General features: G+C 44.1%; 1 protein-coding gene across 1 annotated transcript in view; it reads left to right on the top strand.

The window, feature by feature from the left end:
* The first annotated feature begins 1238 nt into the window (after nucleotides 1-1238).
* Nucleotides 1239-22705, top strand: part of LOC148540826 (uncharacterized) — a 634690-nt gene continuing 613223 nt past the window's right edge. Inside the window, exon 1 of the mRNA XM_088481958.1 lies at nucleotides 1239-1482. Within this exon, the coding sequence (XP_088338084.1) occupies nucleotides 1413-1482 (70 nt within the window). The 5' untranslated portion in view covers nucleotides 1239-1412. The remainder of the gene's footprint in view (nucleotides 1483-22705) is intronic.

Below are 22705 nucleotides of genomic sequence, written 5' to 3'. Positions count from 1 at the left end.
AAAATAGTAAAAAACAGACAAAATAATAAATAATATATATATATATATATATATATATATATAAATAAAAGTTAAATAAAAATAAATAAATAAAAAAAAATTAAGTGTTTATTTTAGCTGAGAGCACTAATTGGCCAGGTATGTTTATAGCTCCTCAATGAGCAAAAAGCGAGTGCTCGCTCTGAATGAGGGTGGCCGCATTTTTTTTTTTTAGCCAGCCTCCTGGCCGCTTGCTAAGCTGTGGGTGACCACCCACAGGTTTTGCGAGCGGCCAGGTGATGGTCGCGATGGTCAGGAACGCCTCCGTTTGTCCACCCACCCCCCCTGCCCGCCTACAAAACGGGGCGAGCTGTCGATCAACATCGACAGCCGTCCCGTTTGTAGCGAGCCCCAGAGTGAGTGAATTTCTGACTCGCTCCGGGGCTTGCGCGCGGCACGCGCAGCAAGTGTGCAGTGCCCCACCATCGACCCGCTTGCGGGTCAGAATGAGGGCCAGTGTGTAACTCAGCACGTGCGGCCTGTGTGTGACTCAGAATCAAGACCTTATGGGTATATTTACTAAAGTGTGGTTTTTTAGAAGTGGGGATGTTGCCCATAGCAACCAATCAGATTTTACTTAAGGTTTATCTAACACCATCTCTAGAAGATAATCGCTAGAATCTGATTGGTTGCTATTGGCAACATCTCCATTTCTAAACACCCGCACATTAGTAAATATAGTAATATACCCCTTAGAGCTCTCTTTTAGCTTAGTCATATCACTGTGTAATTGTTCATTCAAATTTCGCAGTTGGTGAGCAGCGCATAGACGACGATGGTCAATTAGTTCTGCTTTGTGGTGCAGGACTAGAACCAATTAAGGGAAAATTCCAGCAGTGAAAGATGTTGCTGCCTTATTGAGAACCATTTTATTGGTTAACCATAGGTAGTTTACTAGCTTCTACATGATTTACATTAGGTTTTAATTCTGTTTACTTCAAGTTGATTATGACATAAACAATTTATGTTTTCTTTTTGGATATTTCCATTATTGCATAAAATTCCAAATAAATGACTCAGATGCAACATTAGAACTACATACTGTATATCCTTTCACAACTGAATGGAGACTGGAGAGAATTTGTTTTACTTTCACTTTCCATAGCTGTACAAAGCCCGTCCCACTGAATCAGCTGAGTGGACAAAAGTATTTAAACTTCCTACATAAACAAAAACAGCTGATGACAAAAGGAGAGGATTATGTGTATGGAATAGAGAAAGGAAGATGTTTGTTAGTTATTGGAAAGTATGATCTGAAATGACTGGAATAGAATTTTCTAAAGACTGAACAAGACACATTAAAGGATATAACTTTTGTTGGGAGGAAGTTTCTGCAGAAAGCGGTTACACAACTAATTGCTCTCAATAGGGAAATGGACTGTGATTATGTATCTCTTACAGTAACCAGCTATTCAGCCATTGAGTCCACTTCAATTTTTAAAGGTAACTGATCTATTTAGTTTATTGATGTTTTAGTATGTTTTCTTAAATTCCTGTCATTTTTGTGCTATTTACACTGTCGATATGTTTTATGCAGATGTTATGTGGTGGTTGCTTTTGGTTCAATTAATAATACAGTTTAGAGCATAGTGATCCTATGTTTGTATTAAATGTTGTTTTTAAATATATTATACAGTATTTATTGTGCAAATTGGCGTCTCTCAGTGGAAAGTGCTTCAGTTCCAGCATGTTTTAGGCCCCTATTTCTTTCCAGTCAGAGGTGTGATAAACTGGCCTGTTCAGTTATTTACAACTCCAAATGTAAAGATGCAATTCAATGAAATGTGAGTTATCTTGCACACGCAGATAACCTGGGATTTTAGCCCTAGAATAGGGCTTCAGCAAACACAAATGAGCTGTGTCAAATGCTATTCCGCAAAGCAATGCTGATTGTGGAGCTTGGACATAGCACTTTCCCCAGGTCAAAAGCACCTTCGAGGTAACTTACACTTAATTGAATCACCCAGGCTGGTCCGTAACTAGGGGTGTGAGATCGGTACTGCCGCACAGAGTGCAGGGCTCTAGGGGCAGCACTACTTCTTCCCCACCACGGCCCTTGCTTCTGGCTAGCAGGGTTCCTGGATTGGCACCATGCAGCCAGGATTACTACTGCAGAGCCGTCCTGAGTTTTGTAATCACACCATGCTCTCTGGAGGGCAGAGCCGGTGTGTGTGTGTGTGTGTGTTGCTGCTACTACTCAAAAAACAGGTATTGGTACTCACAAGATTTACAAGATTTATAGTGGTTTCCATACTCTGGATGAGTCTTCAGACGATTGTTTGCTTTCTTTGGACGGGATGTACTGAGCATCGCATCTGCGATATGTTATATTGCCAAACTTATCGGGTACACAACGGTGTAATTAATGCCGGTAAGTACAGAGATTAGAGCTATCCTTTCAGATAGCAGAAGGGCTTGTGCCGCCGTGGGAGACACTGGGAGGGATCTTTTTGGAAGAATGGTCCTTTGCGATTGTAATCACATTTCTAGGTACATACTGGCATTATGAGTGCCGGTATGTACCTGACAAAATGTGATGCTTAGTACGTCCCATCCTGAAGCTGATAAAGTTGCGCGGGACCTGGAAACTCACTCCAGGCATATGGTGCTACGTGGTGTATTGAGGCTCGATGAGCAAGGGCAAATCTGTATCAATCTGACTACTCTCCTAAATGTTCCACTGACTAAAGAAGGTGGAGCTCCTCAAAATACCTTTTTCCAAACTATAGCTTTCATGAAAGCTTACTCCCAGTTCAGCCTATGACTGTAGATATTATTTTGTTACACATTGTGATGTATATTTCATGTTTATTCACTATGGGGCTGATTCTAGGTTGGCTTGATGATTGATCTCATGGATTTCGGCTTACTGGTTATATGCCAAAGAGAGAATTTGGCAACTGTGCATGCTCCAAATCAGACTTAAGCACACATACAGAGTTCACTAGTGAATAGTGATTGATCCATCTTTCAACAGACCATCATACCTCCCAACATATGAGAGTTAAACTTTCAGACCCACATGCACCTGAAATGGAGGCTTGGCCTTGCAGGAAGGGCATGGCCTTGTGGCACGCTGCTATTTCCAAGAGCATAGCCAGTTGTCACCGTACTATTAAGATGTTATGCGGAGAGTGAGTGTGCTCCCCCATATCCCTCCAACCCATCCCCCTGCCTCTCTGTGAAATAACATTTTCTCGGCGGCAACCTTGTGAAAGCACAGATCTGTTCTGTGTAGTTGGAGTGTGATGGTAATGTAGGCCATACTTGCCTACTCTTCTGGGAGGCTCACGATTTTTTGGGTAACCCCACGCAGCTACGAAACAGTAGGCAGATTTCCCGCATCCTGGTCACTTTCTAGTGAAGTGGGCAGGATGGGGAGATTTTCTAGGAAATTTAGGGTTCCATAGGCCGGGAGCGGGGCTTAATGATGAATCACATTTAGCCCCCCCCTCACGGATCGCATATCACAGGCTTTTCCTGTAAAGAGGCAGGGCCTAATGACTGCTGTATTTTGGCCCCGCCCCCAAAGCAGAGAGCTGCAGCTGCTCTTCGATTGCTCCCAGAAAGGAATCTAGAAAAGTTGGTAAGTACGGTGTAGGCTGACTTTCGTACTTGATTGTAGTGTGTGGATGGGGGTGGGGTGTCTGTTTAGGACAAGTATATTGTATCTAGCACGTGGTGGATGCAAGCCTAGATACTAATGATAAAGAAGGCTGTGGATGGGATAACAGTGGGTAGGATAGGCTTCCATATGCAGTCACACAGATTTTCTTCATATACAGGAGGATTCTCACAAAAGCTAGTAAGCTGGCTGCCATGGCCATTCGGAGAGTTGGCATAGATGCGCACTGCTGAGGATCAGCCCCCTATACCTCATTACTATAAATCCAAGATCTCACATTGCAACCTAAAACTACAGGCAAAAGCTTTACCCCAAAACTGCCAGGCAACTTCCCACAAAGAAAAACCTTCTACACGCAAAAACTAAGATACAGCGGGTTAGTAAAGATGTGTCTACAGTACATACTATAGATGCAAATTTCTCAGCTGAAGAGGATGCTTTGCATTTTTTTTACTTCACCATTCTGTGGAAAGGCTTATTCATTTATATTTTAAATAATCACAGTATTCACAGTATTGTCTGTGACTGTTCATACATTCTGCTGAGTGTGATAGAACTGGGAACGCTTAATGCCCTAGCTATATATTGTTCGATTACAGCATACCTACGGACTGGAAATGGTTGGAGGTACAGTATGTCGACAGCAATGGGGGGAGGGGGCAGATGTTACAGGTGACTTAGCGCCAGTGGTGTAAGTTCATTTTTCTTTCTTGTGCTAAGTGCGTCTGCCGAAGACCATGCAGCACAGGGCTGTATCCATGTGACACATCCCCATTTTTTGGTTCTCTGGGGCTCCAGGAGCTGCAGCAACACAGAAGGGAACCGCCAACTCAGTTGCCGAATGAGATTGGCATAATCACTGGCGCAAGCGCTTTGGACATCCTGCTGTCTCCTAAGGGAGTGTACACACACACACCAAGGTGAAAGGTTTTAGTTCCGATCTGACCAGCCTCTCTGAAACACCTTGAGTCTATCTTGGCACCCACTTGCATTAGACTTGGCCCAGGGTGACTGTGACTGGATCGCTGGAGCCATAATTTTTGAATTTCCACAACATGAATGAGCAAGCTTTTTAGGTTCTCTCTTTCCATTATTGACACCGAGTACATACTTACCGACAATGGCCGTTCCTCCAGCAATGTCCTAAGAAAACAGATGTCACTGTAACAAAAGTACAACTTTAATACTTACATAGGTTTCCTCCTACTAAGGCATGCAAAATTTAAAACTGGTAGAGTTATTACTGGAATTACTAAATATTATCTATAAAGCACTGCAAAGTATGTTTAAGCTATACAAATGATACCCCTTTCGCATCTCTTAGGCCGGGTGGCACCCGGGATTTTGTTCACACGTCTATCAAGGGCGCGACCCGGCTGAGACCCCTTTCAAATGGGTGGCCTGACTGGCTTATTGCCTGGTCGATGACGTCACCACTATCAGGTGCTGAGCCTTGTGCTTGGAGATGAGCTCATCTCCAAGCGCTGGCTCTTCCGATGCAGTGAATGGGACCCGTGTTGCATCGACCCAGGTTACTCATTCACACTGCTTTGCGAGCGAGGTTGAAACAGTGTTCAACCCTGCTCATACCAGGGTTGAAATGCCGGGTCTTATTTCAACTTGGCCCTTTCACTCTGCACAGTAACCCAGGTTACTGTGCGTTCAAGGGCAATAACCCGGGTTACTGCTTGTACTGTGAAAGGGGTATAACTGTTAATAAAATAAATACACAGAATAATTTAACAATGCTGTCACTGATTGAGGACTTTTTGATTTTTTCAGAAGGGCCTTATGCTGCACATTACATCAGAGGCTAGATTTACAGATGCAGATTTCTGGAAGCAGAAAATTATTGGCATGTTTGACCTGGAATAATAAGTGAAACGTATGGGGTGCTTTGCACTTAATATTATTGTCACTTTATAGTTGCTGATCCGCTGATAAGCTGTGGTTTGCAAAAGCTGCTGCTTCATAAATCCTAGCCCCAGGCTGCCATTGATTCCACACTTTGAGCCACATTTGCATTGTTGTAGCTTGTTACAATTGTTCCCATTAAGCCTAATATAGTGGCATATAGGACCTCATTCAGAGGCGGTCGTTAGTTGCAAGCGGTCGCACTGAATCAGGGCGGGCGCTTGCATCCTGAACGACCGCCTCCTTGTCGATCGCTAAGCTGTGGGTTAACACCCACAGCTCTAGTGACCGACATGGGTGATGGTCGCGATGGTTAGTGCTTACAGTACTTGGAAGTTTGTGAACCCTTCAGAATTTACTATATTTCTGCTTAAATTTGGCCTAAAACTACCTCAGATTTTCACACAAGTCCTAAAAAGTAGATAGAGAACCAAATGAAACACAAATATTAGACATGCTCATTTTTTTTTTTTTATTTGGAAAATGATCCGATATCACATCTGTGAGTGGCAAAAGTATGTGAACCTTTAGGCTTAGCAGATATTTTGAAGGTGAAATTAGTCAGGTATTTTCAATCTATGGGATGACAATCAGGTGTGAGTGGACAACCTGTCTTTTTTTAAAAGAACTGGAATCTGTCAAAGTCTGATGTTCACAACACGTTTGTGGAAGTGTATCATGTCACGAACAAAGGAGATTTCTGAGTTGTTGATGCTTATCAGGCTGGAAAAGTTAAACAAAATCATCTCTAAAGAATTTGGTCTCCACCAATCAACAGTCAGACAGATTGTGTACAAATGGAGAAATTCTAGACCATTATCACCCTCCCCAGGAGCGGTCGACCAACAAAGATCCTGCCAAGAGCAAGGCGTCTAATAGTTCGCAAGGTCACAAAGGAACCCAAGGTGACCTCTAAACAACTGAAGGCCGTTTTCACATTCGCTAATGGTAATGTTCAGGAGTCCACCATCAGGAGGACACTGAACAACAAGGCAGGATTGCAAGGAGAAAGCCACTGCTCTCCAAAAAGAACATTGCTGCCCATCTGCAGTTTGCTAAAGATCACCTGGACAAGCCAGAAGACTATTGGAACAATGTTTTGTGGACAGATGAGTCGAAAATAAAGATTTTTGGTTTAAATGAGAAGTGTTCTGTTTGGAGAAAGGAGTTCACTGCATTCCAGCATAAAAACTTCATATCATCTGTGAAACGTGGTGGTGGTGGTATCATGGTTTGGGCCTGTTTGGCTGCATCTGGCCCAGGACAACTTGCCATCATGAATGAGACAATGAATTATACCAGAATATTTTAAAAATGTCAGGACATTTGTCTATGAGCTGCATCTCAAGAGAACGTGGGTCATGCAACAAGACAACGACCCAAAGCACACACATCATTCGACCAAAGAATCATTAAAGAAGAATACATTTAGAGTTTTGGAATGGCCAAGTCAAAGTCCTGACCTTAATCCAATCGAAATGTTGTGGAAGGACCTGAAGCGAGCAGTTCATGGGAGGAAACCCACCAACAGTTGACGCTGTTTTGTACAGCGGAATGGGGTAAAATTCCTCCAAGCCGATGTTCAGGACTAATCAACAATTATCGGAAATGTTTAGAAGTGGTTATTGTTGCAGAAGGGGGTCATACCAGATACTGAAAGCAAAGGTTCACATACTTTTGCCACTCACAGATATGTGATATTGGATCATTTTCCTCAATAGAAAAAAAAGCATTTCTATTTTTTTATTTTTTTTTGTCTCATTTGTTTGATTTTGGTTCTTTGTCTAAAAATTTGGCCAGAAAATTTCTGAAGGGTTCACAAACTTTCAAGCACCACTGTAAGAACTCCATCAAATTGCTGATTCTCGCCTCCTTACTCACATGTTTCCTCCGTTTTAATGCTTGGCAAATGTGTTAGCACTTTTAAATCAATCGCCATGCAGTATTTCTGTCAAACCCAAACCATTTCTTTTTTGGCAAAAGTTTATTCTTTAATATAAGCACTTACAATTTAACACCCATTCATATGCAGCCAACAAGTAACAAAAATACTAATGCAAAATCCAATAAAGTAATTTAAGACAAATCTATCTGCAAATGTTCTAATGGGTTATTCAGTTAGTGCTTACAGTAAGTCCTTTCCAGATGTTAAAATTACCTGATTTTGTAAGCAGTGAATTAATTGGCATAAATCATCACTATAAATGGAGGGCTTTTCCTTCTCACATTGCTTTTATCTCCACTTCCCTTGTTTAAGCACATCAGATACAGCTCATTTAAAAGCTTTTCCCCCTTAAATGTAAAAGCTTCAAGTGCAAAACTGAGATAGAGGGGACTCTGCTGACTCCAGTGTTTGCTTTCACCACTTCTGTAACTTGAGGATTCTAGTAGTGTATGAGTTTTAAAGAGCTTAAGATGGCATCCAGCCAAGGATATTCCATCCAACAGGAAAGTAAGGGTTGAAAAACAGTTGTAAAAAAAAAAAACATTTGCTTGTGCTCATATGTTTATCACATGGAGCCTATTGAGATAATGATTATAGGCCCTGATTCAGACCCACTCGCGAGCGGCTGTCCGCTCGCAAGTGGGTCGATGGTGTACACTGAGCATGCGCACGACGGAGGGAGCTCCGTCGTGCGCATGCGCGAGACGCGACGAGCGAAGGACTTTCCTTCGCTCGTTGTGTCTGATCAAAGGGGGCGTGCTGTCGATGTTGATTGACAGCACGCCCCCTTTGGTGGGCGTGCCGGGGGCGTTCCCAAGGGAACGCCTACCGTCAGAAGCCGGCCCACTGACATCACTAGTGATGTCAGTGGGAGTGATTTTGGCTCTGATAGAGCCAAAATCACTCCGGGCCTTGCGGTTGAGAAACTCAGCCGCAGGCTCCGGCTCGCAGTGGCGATGGTCGTGATGGTCAAGACCATCGCGACCATCAACCTGCACGCTCGTATAGGTTGTGGGTGGTGACCCACAGCTATACGAGCGTCCAGGAGGACGCTCCATTTTTATGGAGGACGGCCCTCATTCAGAGCGAGCGCTCTGCTCAGAGCGTCCGGCTCTGAATGAGGGCCATTGACTTCTATGTTATATACACACTTACTCTGTTTCTCCTCTCTGGAAGAGAAGATGCAGATGAGCACTTCAGGGGTGGGGCCAAGCTTTTTACATAATTAGGCTGCACCCTTGTTGTGGCAAAATGCTGCAAAACGCCTGTCTGAGGGGAGAGGCTAAAACAACACTTTGTCTCATTTTAGCGTCGTCCTTACGGACCCACGATTCCCAGAATTATCTCCCCATCCAGCCTACAGTACTTCACTAGGGAAGTGGTGGGATACAGGAGATCCACCCACTCTTCCAATGATCCGGGGGACTACCCAAATGGGGTCTGATTCTGAGCTGGGAGCAAAGCAGAAATCAAAGACAGTAACTTTGCACCTTGTCAAAACCTTGTTGCACTACAGGTGGGTCAGATTTAAAATGTGCAAGTATTTAGATTTTGGAGGGGTGTGCCGTAGTTCAGCTGTCCTGCATTTGTGGGCTACATACCAAAGCAGCCTCTGACACTGTAACGTAGCATTTTGCATGCAGATGTACCCGCAGTCGCACACATATATCCTGTGTGCGGGTGCATCTGCATGCGAAATGCCACATATCATTTTAATCAGCAGAAGCTGCTTGTGCGTCCTATTCACATCTCTGTGCGAATAAGATGCATCTGAAGGTAAAAAGACGATCAGTGCTACCAAGTCACCCGGAGCTCCCACGTTATGTGTAGTGTGACTTGTAGTCCACGGAGATGAGATATATGTGGGCACGTGTGTGTGTGGATAGATTATCTATGTGTTTTTACTATGATTCTATATACAATATTTAATCTGTCCATTATATGCCTAACTCAGAGGTTGTCGAACTCTGGGCCTGATTCAGCAAGGATCGCAATCGCGTACGCAGGTCTGCTGCGAAAGTATGCTAATAAGTGCAATCGTAAAGCACTCACACGGACAACATGCAGACGCCCACTTCCCCTCTCGCACATCCGTAATACCATGCAATCCAGCCAAAACATTGGTCATACAGCGCTTTATAAGCGAGAACTTTCCTGTACGCAGTGAGCCCTCAAGCTGCGTATGCAGTCACAGGGCCTAATTTATGCACGTCCCTGTAACAGGGTTCAAACGCACTGGGCAGCCTGCGGTTCTACGACCCCTTCCCCCCGTCACCACCCCCAAAGGCTCTCTGCCTGTCAATTATTCTGTGATTGCTCTGCGTGATCTCCGTGCAATCTTAGTGAAGCATTCTCACACTTGCACTGCGATGCATGCGCAGTACGCAATAATCATGTCTGCGTACTCTATTGCAATAGCGATCCTTGCTGAATCAGGCCCTCTATCCTCAAGGAACCCTAATGGTCCAGGTTTTAAGGATAACCATGCAGATGACTTAATTAGTACCTCAATCTTTTGATTTAACACCTTTGCTTAACCATGGATATCCTTAAAACCTGGAGCATTAATAGTGTGTGTCCTGTTGTGGTATGGCAAAGTAATATTACACCAGCGGATCTTCTAATCACAAGGCAGCCCAATGCTTAACCAGTGGGGATGGTTTATTCAGCAGTAATCCGGATGTACAGCTGTACTCTGTTTAGAATGACTGTACTAGGGTTAGCATTGCAGGATACATGCAGTGACAATCGGTAAGTAATGTAGTAATGGCAGGGTCTCACAGAGGTAAGTGGAATGGAATGGGTATGCAATGCCGGCTGTTGGGATGCCTCCTGTCACCGACAGCGGCATCCCAATGGTTGGTATCCCGACAGGGGTCGGTTAAGTATACGTACCCTCCCCACTTCTCTCCCTAACTTTCCTTTCTTGTAGCCTAACCCTAACACTCCCTGTTAGTGCCTAACCCTAACCCCCCCAGTGGTGCCTGACCCTAACCCTCCCCCCTAGGGGTTCCTAAACCTACCCCCCCCTCCCCCGCATGGCTAAGACCCGTGGCGCCCCGGCTTACCCTCGTTTGGGCACGCGTCCTCCTGTGTTACGGCGTCTGGATTAAAATGGGCATCGGTATTTTGACACCTACAGTATCTTAAGCCCTTGTCTGGATTCTAGTGTTGGGATTGACTACATCCCAGTGGAATACATCAGTGTTCCACTGTGGAGCTCTAACACAGAGACAAGATGGCGCCGCGCATGTGCAGAAGACTAAGATGTGGCCATCTTAAATGGGGAATGAAGCCTCCCAGATGGAAACAATATGGAGACTGTGCAATAGCGCTATCCATATTTCATCATTAACACTGTACGGGGCTTCTGTAGCAAATGCAGCAGGCTTCTTCTTTTAAAAATACAGAAAAACGTTTCCGCATGGTTTAGCACTCAAGTTTCCTACCTATGTATACTGTAAATGGGTAAAGCAGGAGATGAACAAATGTCTCCTGCACTGATGTTCGCAATATAGTCTACCACAGATCAATAGCTGGCTAAGGACATGTCCTATGAACAGTACTAAGCTTTAAAAACTGAAAGGTTTTGGAACTTGATTATGGAAACTAATGTCCTCTTTAGATGGCATTAGCCTGCTGAGTCTCGCTTCTTCTTATAGGAAGAGAGACATAGAATTTGACGGCAGGTAAGAACCACTTGGCCCATCTAGTCTGCCCCATTTTTAAACCGTTACTTCGACCCTTATTGATCCTTACTTCTTCTGAAGGATATCCTTATGTATATCCCATGCATGTTTAAATTGCTCTACTGTCATAACCTACCACCTCTGATGGGAGGCTATTCCACTTGTCCACTACCCTTTCTGTGAAGTAATTTTTCCTCAAATTTCCCCTGAACCTACCTCCCTCCAGTTTCAGAACATGTCCTCTTGTTCTAATACTTCTCTTTATTTGAAGAATGTCTCCTTCCTTTACCTTTTTAAAACCCTGTATATATTTGAACATTTCTATTATTTCCCACCTTTGCCTTCTCTGCTCCAAACTATACATATTAAGATCTTTTAGTCTTTCCTGGTACATTTTGTGGTGTAGGTCTTGCACCATTTGTTGCCCTTCTTTGCACAGTTTCTAATGTACTAATATCCTTCTGGAGATATGGCCTCCAGAACTGAACACCGTATTCAAGATGAGGACGTACCAATGACCTATACAGTAGTATTATCACTTCTTTCTTTCTACTACTGATTCCTCTCCCTATGCAACCAAGCATCTGACTTACCTTCCTCATTGCTTTGTTACAATGTTTGCTTGCCTTTAAGTCACCTGAAATAGTGACTCCTAGATCTCTTTCCTCTTCAGTAGTTTCCAGTATAGTGCCATTAATACTATATTTAGCATTTTTTGGCATTAAACTGTAGTTGCCACGTTCTTGACCATTCCTATAGTCTACCTAGATCATCAATCATTTTGTTTTACCCCTCCTGGAATGTCTACCCTGTTGCATACCTTTGTGTCATCTGCAAAAAGGCATAATTTCCCTTCAATATCATTTGCAATGTCACAAATAAATATCTTAAAAAGCACTGGTCAAGTACAGATCCCTGAGGTACTCCACTGGTAACCTTTCCCTCTTGAGACTGCACTCCTTTTACAACAACTCTCCGTTTCCTATCCTGCAGCCATGATCTTATCCATTCAATTATCTTTGTATCCAATCCCATGCTTTCCAATTTATTTAACAGTCTGCGATGTGGAACAGTGTCAAAAGCCTTACTAGAGTATAGATAAGCTATATCTATGCCCCCCCTTTATCTATTTCCTTAGTCACCCAGTCAAAAAAGTCAGTCAGATTTGTTTGACATGATCTCCCCCCAGTAAATCCATGCTGTTTGGGATCCTGCAAATTGCTGGATTTCAGATAATCTAGGACTTTCTTTTAAGAGTGTTTCCATCAATTTCCCTACTACTGATGTAAGGCTCACTGGTTGGTAGTTGTTTGCCTCTTCCTTGCTTCCACTTTTGTGCAGTGGGACGTTTGCTCTTTTCCAGTTCTCTGGAATTACTCCAGTAGCTAGTGACTGGTTGAATAATTCTGTTAATGGTGTTACCAGCACCCCTTTAAGCTCTTTTAGTATCCTTGGATGTATCCCATCTGGCCCCATTGATTTATCCACTTTCAGTTTTCAGAGTTCTGTTAGGATCTTCTCCTCTGTAAATGTGCTTGTTCCTACCTCATTTTTCTGATTACACCTGCAACTTAACTGTGGCCTCTTGCCCTCTCTCTCAGTAGTGAATACTGAACAAAAATAAATAAGATCAGCTATTACATTGTCTCTCTCAACAAGACTTTCTGTCTTTAGTCTTTTTATTCCACTTTTTTTTGTTTTTCTCCTTTCGCTTATATACTTAAAATAAAAAAGTTTTGCCCCCTTTACCCACTGACTCCTCAGCTTTTGCCTTTACACATCTGACTACTTTCTTAGCCTCCTTCTGTTTTACAAGATACAGCTCTTTGTCCTCATTATCTTGCATCTGCTTGTATTTCCTAAAGGCCATCTTTTTTGCATTCACAATACTACATAGAGGGATCCATCCACCTTCTCTGGCCATGCACATTGGACATACATGACCAGAGGGTGTAGTCTATTCATAGTGTTTTAAACTAATAAGGTTTAGAAAACTGATGTAGAGTATATGACTCTGACTGGCACTTACCATAAGCACTTTGACATGGCCAGTAGCTTATTATATATAGTGTTCATTCTAGCACCCTGCACCTGTCACATCCCATGCAGGTGTCACTCTCTGCCCCCATGCTTCTTGCACACTGAGCTGATGCAACAAACTGCTCAAATACAGCCCAGAGTGTGCTAGAAGCACCAGGGCAGAGGCAAGATCCCAGACAGGAAAGAGGAACTGCATGGATTGTAACAGATGCAGGGCGCTAGAATGAACACTACTTCTATACAGGGACTTTACCAGTTTTTACCATTCTTTTTTTTGAGCTCTGAAAAGCAAGCTTTTCTAAGCCTTACCTCCGGTAACTACCGCATAGTTGTGTGTATGTAACTACTGTACTGTACCTCCTAACAAAGCATTCTTTTCATATCTTACCATTCCATAAGCTGACAAACTTCTGTGACCAAGGGAATTTTTAGCAAACTGTGTGTAGCTCCAGTAGCAAATTTCACTAGTAATTCAGGTAAGATACTGACTTCCCACAAGTCTGCGCCTGTAACCATACTGCGAAAGGAAGAATCAGCTATTTATTTATTTCATTTGTCAAACTTAAAACCACGAGTTTAACCTCAAGCATAATACAACTAAATGTTGCAGCGCTTGGATCACTGCAAAAGAGAAGACAGAAGACAGAAGTTTTGTGTTTTAATTGAAATCACCCCCATATTGTTGAAATGTATATTTTAACGCTCTTGTCAGTTAAATGAGCAGAACAGACCATGAGCCTGATTCTGCAAGGATCGGAATTGCAAAGCTTCACGCAGGCAGATATGGTAATACAGCAGGAGGCATCACGCCTCCTGTGCATTACTTATCCGAGCTGCTTTACCCAACAGATCGGATAATCTGCGTAACATTGGGTCCTGCAGTCGGCCACTGCAGTTTAGAACAGTGGCGTAACTTCATCCCAGGTGCCCGGAGGCAAGATAAATGTTGGTGCCCCCCCCCCAAATTACAATGTACCACCCCCCAGCACCTATGCCAGCCCCAGCTGCCGCCCCCTTATGCAGTTCCCCCAGTAGTGGTCCCCCTGTGCAGTGTCCTCTGTAGAGGTCCCCCTATGCAGTTCCGCCTATGTAGAGCCCCCCAGTAATAGTCCCCCTATGCAGTACCTCCAGTAATAGTCCCCCTTTGCAGTGTCCCCTGTAGTGCTCCCTGTAGTAAGCCCCCAATAGTAAACTCACTGTAGTGCCCCCTGTAGTGAGCCCCCAGCATTGCCCCCTGTAGTGAGCCACCAATAATGCCCCCTGTAGTGAGCCCCCCACCGCGAGCGCACACACATACAAAAAGAAGAAAAAAACAATACTTACTTGAAACCCCGCTCCAGTGCTGCTGCCTTCCGTCCCCGGCGCCCGCTCCTCGGAACTATGTGAGTGACGTCATGACGTCAGTCCCATAGTGCATTGCGGGACCCAGAAGCGGAGCTCAGGAGCTACCGCCAGGGGAAAGGAGGAGCCGGGCGCCTGCTGGTAACACACTCAGCGGGCGCCCGCCAAATAGGGGGTGCAACCGCACCCACCGTATTGATGCCGCTGGAGGTGGAGCACCGATCAGCGGTGCTCCATCTCCATAGCAGTGCCTGGAACGCCCGGGGGACAATGGAGCCAGGTGCCCCCCTTAAGGGCTGGAGCCCGGTGGCAAATGACTCCATTGTCTCCGGGAGTTCCGCCACTGGTTTAGAGAAGAGGCCAGAAAATCTCCCCATATTTGTACGTGGAACAAATTAGAATTTATTTTTTAAAGTAAGAATCTGTCTCATGGAAAGTGAGACATTCACTCGCATAGAAAGGAACATATCAAATGTCTCCCAATTCTGATGACCCTGCTGTATCCATGTATGATTCTAAATCCTATCTAAAAACTTCCTTATATCTATCTTCAATCAGTACTATGGTCTTTAGTCAGCTGAATGTGTGATGAGATGCTAGTCCACCAGCCGTTGGCAAAAAAGACACGTCTTATTACTGGCTCAATCTTCCATGCAACATTTAAGTATACCGTAACCATATAGAGCCAACAACTGGCAAAGGGGCTGGTTCAATTACAGTATGGCTAATGTGCCATCAGAACGCTCATGGTGGCCCAACATAGCTATTTTTTCCCATACATCCCTAGAGGGAGCCAGCCAGTATCGCCAGGGACAAATTTTATTTATTCTTTTGTTGAAAGATTTTTCATGGCAGCGATAGAAAATCTTCTTTTTGGGCCTCTTTGATAAATGGTCCCCAAAGTTTTAATTCTTTGTCTGCTTTTATTTAGTTCTTTTATTCATTGTACCTCTACCAAGTTTCTGGATCATAATCCCTGCTTTACCACAAAAACTGGTATTTCACATCATTAATTGAAGAGCCTCGGAGGGGAATATTACTGATGTAAATACAAAATTTTAGCAGCTCCCTTTTTAGAACTACTACAAAGAAGGGATGTATTTATTCTTTAAATGAGGCTAAAGAGGTGTGCCTACTGCAAGGACATACTGTAGTAAGTGAGGAGGGCTGTGTGCTGTCCCTGTCCGGGCCCCTCCTTACCTAGCCGGCGGGACAAGGCATTAGACTCTCTGCACACCCTACACCCATTAAAGATACGGCACTGGCCAAAAGGAGGAGGGGCGAGTTAGAGAGAATGGGGCCTGCATGGAGACTGCACTTGGGCCCTCTCCCTTAATACGCCCATCAGTGTGCCATTCTTAACATGGACACTTCCCTCACCAACTTTGAACACCCAACTTTTGGCATCCATAATACAGTCCAATTTTCATAGCAATTTACCAGGGTAGAAACTCTTCTCTCCTCACTGGATTATTCCCGTCTACTTGAAAAATAAACCGCTTAGGCATATTTTTATCAATGGTAAGCCCTAAATCCAGAATCTCCAGTGGTATCCATCACTGGGGCTCTCCTTCGATAGATTCCCCATGCATTGGGAGGCTAGCCACAACATATAAAAAAGGAGAATGACCGTACAAGTGCCACCATTGGCGTCAGCTAGCTACCTCCATCTCAAGACTGTGATAGCAGGGGTGACCGAAATGGAAACGGTTTGTTTTTTATTTAATTTTTTTATTAAAAACAAATTACATTTTTGATACTTACAGCAATTCCAGCCTGATTAGGAAAGTGGTACTAAAGACCTCAAATTTGAACTGTATTACCAAAATAAGAACACTTGGGATTTATGCAATGACTTGCATACTGTAATGTGTAGCTTAACAGAGTACACTGAGCAGGTAGTAGGTACATTTACTACCAACTTTATTAGAAATCTAATCTAGAAATATACATCTGACATACTGTAGAAAAGCGCTGCATGCTGTTTGCTGATGAGATTTAGTTCACGCAAAACAGCTGCAGTCCACATCACCATTTACCCCACCGGAACCAATGTATAGACAGTCGTGTGTAATGTTGTGCATTTATATTTCTGCAGTGGGAAAGTCTTTTATACACTAGGTTATTGTATAATGGACTACTCTAAGGAATATTAACAAAACTGCTAGCCAGATAAAATTATATTATTTTATTAAAAACTGTGTTCCTAGTGTAACTTGGAACAGTTAATAACTTCCAGACTGAGCACCTGTAGGTCAGTGGGAAGATCCTGTACAGTGACTTGGGCATTTCTGAGAGAACAAGTTATTTACAATGTAACTGAACTCACTACTGCCCGTCTTGTTAACCTCTCTTATAAGACTGCCGTTACTCTTTGATCTCAATCTTCAGTCAAACATTGTTCTCTGCGTATTGCAAAAAATTCTTACTCACTAAATTCACGCCCAAAGTAACAGCATGTTTTTTTCTTCAAAAACATCAATTTACTAAATATGGTTTTATTTCATTAGAAAAGATTACACATACAGGGCTGGATGCATCAATGCAGATGGTGTGGTCAAACCGCCGAAAATGATGTCTTCGGAGGTTTGGAAGCTTACCACACATGCACCAAGCTCCAGAAGGCGATACATTCTGGAGCTTGGTTGTGAAGGGCAACGCCATCACTTGACGCATGCACAGAAGGACTCCCTGCTCCTAAATCCATAAATCCTTCTATTGCAAAGGACTGCTTTTACTGGGAGAGATGTCCTTTGATTTTATTTAAGCATACGGCATTGGTAAATGTCATTATGCTTGCGAGGAGTGGCAAGATGCATCGCAATCAAAATGCGATGTGTCATGCATCCCACCCACAGTATGAAATAGGATTAGATATAGAGGCATATGCAGGACCGAATTAATAATGGGGCGGGTGGAGCTTCAGCTCCAGTCCCACCATAAAAATTGGCCCATCATCAACAAGATCAGCTGGCAGTGTTGGTAGAAAAAAAAAAATCCTGCCTCAAGCTGCCAGCTGCTGTGTGGCATGTGGTCTCCGTGGCCCTGCACACAAAGCTTGATTAAAGGGAGGGAACGGACATCGGACATTAATTAAAACTGAACTGCTGCAGTGCAAGGAAGCAAGCAGAGTGAGTGTGGGGGCGTGTTCCGAGTGTGGGGGCGGGGCTAAACGGCCCAGTGTACTGTCCTCCTGTCTGTTGCTGGTGGTTTGTCATCATGGGACAGAGGGCGGATGATCTGCTACAGAGCCCCTGTTTTACGTTCAACTCCCTAGTGACAACTAGTCGTCCAGTACCTGGCCTGCAAGGTAAGAGTTTAACTACTGTTAAGTAAAGTATGTGTGTGTGTCTCATGTGTGCATATATGATCCTCTGTATGTGTGAACCTGCATGGTTATTTGCATATGTAGCCTGCATATATGACCTGCTGCATGAGTGACTTTAAATGTGATCTGCATGAGTGGCTCTGCCTATGTGAATACCTGTATAGGATTATATGCTAAATACATTTTTCTTATGTGATGGAAATAGTGTGAAAGGCTCTTTATTATGTACTGCCTACTTGTAGCTCCCTCTTACTATCTATCTAATTTATTATGACTATGCTGTTAATTTTAGACTATAGGGACCCCCACTTTTAAGTGATCTGGACCCCCCAAACCATTAATCCAGCGTTAGCCCAACCCAATGAAAACCGCCATGCTGCTCCCTCTCTGCACAGGGAGGCTCCATTATTTTCGGTTCAAATGAGTGAAGGCCCAGGCTTCATCATGACTTCGGCTATGACCAGTGCCCTGCATATATATACATATATTCCTTTTTAAGGACAACAGTGGATACGAATACATATATTTTATAAATATATTTATATACACACATATGCGCGCGCACACACACACACACTAGTAAAGGGACTCTGTTTGCCACTCGCTCAGCCCCATCCTGCCTCCTGCTCCGTCCAGCTCCCCTCCTCCCCAATCCATCCCTGCTCAATACTTACCTGTTCCTGGCACCCACAGAGTGGTCCTCCTACATCCTCTCCAGCTAAGGACTGTCCCATGGCTCGCTGCAGTGGATGCTTTTGGCTCTATGGTGAGTGCCTCGGCTCCCACTATACATGTCAGAGGCGGGACACATCTTGGCGGATTAAGATATATATATATATTAGGGGTGAGCGGGTTCGGATTTCTGAAATCCGAGCCCCCCCGATCCGAGGCCGATCCGAGTCAGGCTCGACTTTTCCCGCCTGACTCGGATCTGAAATCGAGGCAAAACGTCATCATCCCGCCTTCCGGGTCTCGCGGGTTTTGGATCCTATATAAGGTACCCGCGTCGGCGCCATTTTCTCACTCGGCTGTGGACAGTGAAGAGGGAGGGTGGGAGTTAGGGCTGGCTGGGCTGTGTAGTGTAGTGTAGTGTAGTGCAGAGTAGTGTTGTGCTGTGCTGCGCTGTGCTGCTGTTGTCCACTACTTCAAAGTCCATAGGGGCTGGCTGTGTTGTGCTGTGCTGCTGCTGTTAATAGGGGCTGTGTCCACTACTTCAAAGTCCATAGGGGCTGGCTGGACTGTGTTGTGCAGTCAGTTCTCCATAGGGGCTGTGTCCACTCCAAAGTCCAGTGCAGTGTCCCAGTCCTAAAGGGGTGCTGTAGTGTAGTCCAGGGGGTGCTCTGTCCATCAGGGGTGCTCCCCCCAAGTGCTAAAAAAATAATATTTTTTGTGTGTTTGTGAATTGTGTGCGCAGTAGCCGCACGTGCTTCAACAAAGTAGTGCCAAGCGTGCGCCTGTGTCATAAGTAAAGGGCCGGCTGGCTTGACCGTTAAAGGGTGCTGTAACCCCCAAAGTACACTCCAAACCAAAAAAATATATATTTTCTGTGTTTGTGAATTGTGTGCGCAGTAGCCGCACGTGCAGCAACAAAGTAGTGCCAAGCGTGCGCCTGTGTCATAAGTAAAGGGCCGGCTGGCTTGACCGTTAAAGGGTGCTGTAACCCCCAAAGTACACTCCAAACCAAAAAAATATATATTTTCTGTGTTTGTGAATTGTGTGCGCAGTAGCCGCACGTGCATCAACAAAGGAGCAGCGCCAAGCGTGCGCCTGTGTCATAAGTAAAGGGCCGGCTGGCTTGACCGTTAAAGGGTGCTGTAACTCCCAAAGTACACTCCAGTCCAAACCAAAAAAAAAAATATTTTCTGTGTTTGTGAATTGTGTGCGCAGTAGCCGCACGTGCATCAACAAAGTAGTGCCAAGCGTGCGCCTGTGTCATAAGTAAAGGGCCGGCTGGCTTGACCGTTAAAGGGTGCTGTAACCCCCAAAGTACACTCCAAACCAAAAAAAAAAATATTTTCTGTGTTTGTGAATTGTGTGCGCAGTATCCGCACGTGCATCAACAAAGTAGTGCCAAGCGTGCGCCTGTGTCATAAGTAAAGGGCCGGCTGGCTTGACCGTTAAAGGGTGCTGTAACCCCCAAAGTACACTCCAAACCAAAAAAAAAAATATTTTCTGTGTTTGTGAATTGTGTGCGCAGTAGCTGCACGTGCATCAACAAAGGAGCAGCGCCAAGCGTGCGCCTGTGTCATAAGTAAAGGGCCGGCTGGCTTGACCGTTAAAGGGTGCTGTAACTCCCAAAGTACACTCCAAACCCCCCAAAAAATTATTTTCTGTGTTTGTGAATTGTGTGCGCTGTGGCTGCACGTGCATCAACAAAGGAGCAGCGCCAAGCATGCGCCTGTGTCCCATAAGTAAAGAGCCGGCTGGCTCATTTCTTAAAGGGTGGTGTAACCCACAAAGTGCACTACTCTCCAGCAAAAATAAAAAAAAAATTTCTGTGTTTGTGTGCACTTTAGCCGCACATATATATCAATATAACATAAATGGAGGACCAAACTTTCTCCGATAAAAATAAAATAGGGAAAGATCAAGAACCACTTCCTCCTAGTGCTGTTGCTGCTGCTGGGAGTTGTTCATCATCCCAGAGAGGAAGTAGGAACATCACTACTTTTACTAAACAATTGACCCTCCAACAGTCCCTAGCGATGAGGATGAAGTACGACAGCAGTCATCCTAAAGCAAAACGTATAACTGAGGCCTTGACTGCTATGTTGGTGTTAGACGTGCGTCCGGTATCCGCCATTAGTGCAGTGGGATTTAGACAATTGATGGAGGTAGTGTGTCCCCGGTTCCAAATCCCGTCTAGATTCCACCTGCATCCTCAAAGCAGCAGCGACAAGCGTGCGTCTGTCTGTTAAAGGATGGTGTAACCCTCAAAGTGCGCTCCACAAACAATAAAAATATTCTTCTTCTTTTTTCTGTCTTTGTGAATTGTGTGGGCTGTAGCCGCACTTGCATCCTCAAAGCAGCAGCGACAAGCGTGCGTCTGTCTGTTAAAGGGTGGTGTAACCCTCAAAGTGCGCTCCACAAACAATAAAAATATTCTTCTTTTTTTTTCTGTCTTTGTGAAATGTGTGGGCTGTAGCCGCACCTGCATCCTTAAAGCAGCAGCAACAAGCGTTCGTCTGTCTGTTATAGGGTGGTGATACCCTCAAAGTGTGCTACACAAACAGTAAAAATATTCTTCTTTTTTTTTCTGTCTTTGTGAATTGTGTGGGCTGTAGCTGCACTTGCATCCTCAAAGCAGCAGCGACAAGCGTGCGTCTGTCTGTTAAAGGATTACATCGGTGACAGCATCCAAGTAGGCATGTCAGACAGTCCATACCTGTACTGGCAGGAAAAAGAAGCAATTTGGAGGTCCCTGTACAAACTGGCTCTATTTTACCTGAGTTGCCCCCCCTCCAGTGTGTACTCCGAAAGAGTGTTTAGTGCAGCCGGGAGCCTTGTCATCGAAAGGCGTAGGAGGTTGCTTCCACAAAATGTGGAGAAGATGATGTTCATAAAATGAATTATCAACTCTTCCAGGGAGACCAGCCTCCAGAACGTACAGAGGGACCTGTGGTTGTGGATTCCAGCGGGGACGAATTAATACTCTGTGAGGATGAGGATGTACACAACACTGAAGAGGGTGAGGAATCGGTAAATGAGGACGACATCTTGCCTCCGTAGAGCCAGTTTGTGCAGGGACAGATTAATTGCCAGCTTGTTTTGTGGGGGCCCAAACAAACCAAACATTTCAGCCACAGTCGTGTGGCAGACCCTGGCGCTGAAATGTTTGGTTTGTTAAAGTGTGCATGTCCTGTTTATACAACATAAGGGTGGGTGGGAGGGCCCAAGGACAATTCCATCTTGCACCTCTTTTTTTTCTTTGCATTATGTATAGTTTGGGGCCTAGTTTTCCAAACTGCCATCCTGTCTGCCACTGCAGTGCCACTCCTAGATGGACCACGTGTTTGTGCCGCCCACTCGTATCTCTTAGCATAGTCATCCAGCTACCTCGGTGCAACCTTTTGGACATAAAAACACTATTGTGAGGTGTGAGGTGTTCAGAATAGACTGGAAATGAGTGGAAATTAAGGTTATTGAGGTTAATAATAGCATAGGAGCAGAAAAACCCACAAATTCTGTGATTTTAGCTGTTTTTATGCTTTTTTTCAAAAAAATACAGATCCAAAACACAAAACCCAGAACCCAAAACACGGAATGGTGGTTTTGGCAAAACAAATCCAGATCCGAAACATGAAGAAAGATCCAGATCCAAAACCAAAACACAAAAAGTGGCCGGTGCACACCCCTAATATATATATATATATATATATATATATATACATATATATATATATATATATATATATATTGTGTGTGTATGTATGTATATACAGGTATATATAAATGTGTGTGTGTGTGTGTATGTGTATATATATATATATTATTATTATTATGACATCAACACAGTGTGCTACTGTATAGTCAGGTTGGGATGGCGGGCAGCATTTGGAATCTCTCACATGGGATATGAGGTGAGCTATTTTCTTTTAGTTTTGGCATACCCCTGATGATAGGAGTCCTATATTTTGTCCACATTCAGCATGTCGACTGCATAAAGTCGACATGCTCTGAATGTCGGCATTCAGGATATCAACAATTGAATGCAGCATTACATTATGTAGATGGAGGCCTATTATATGTGCTGCAGATTTATTTATACTTTTTTTTTTTTTTCC

The sequence above is a fragment of the Taudactylus pleione genome, unplaced genomic scaffold (genome assembly GCF_031769625.1).
Source record: "Taudactylus pleione unplaced genomic scaffold, aTauple2 ptg000017l, whole genome shotgun sequence".
NCBI lineage: Eukaryota > Metazoa > Chordata > Amphibia > Anura > Myobatrachidae > Taudactylus > Taudactylus pleione.
The sequence above is the reverse complement of the archived record's forward strand: the minus strand, read 5'-3'. Positions and strand labels throughout refer to the sequence as shown.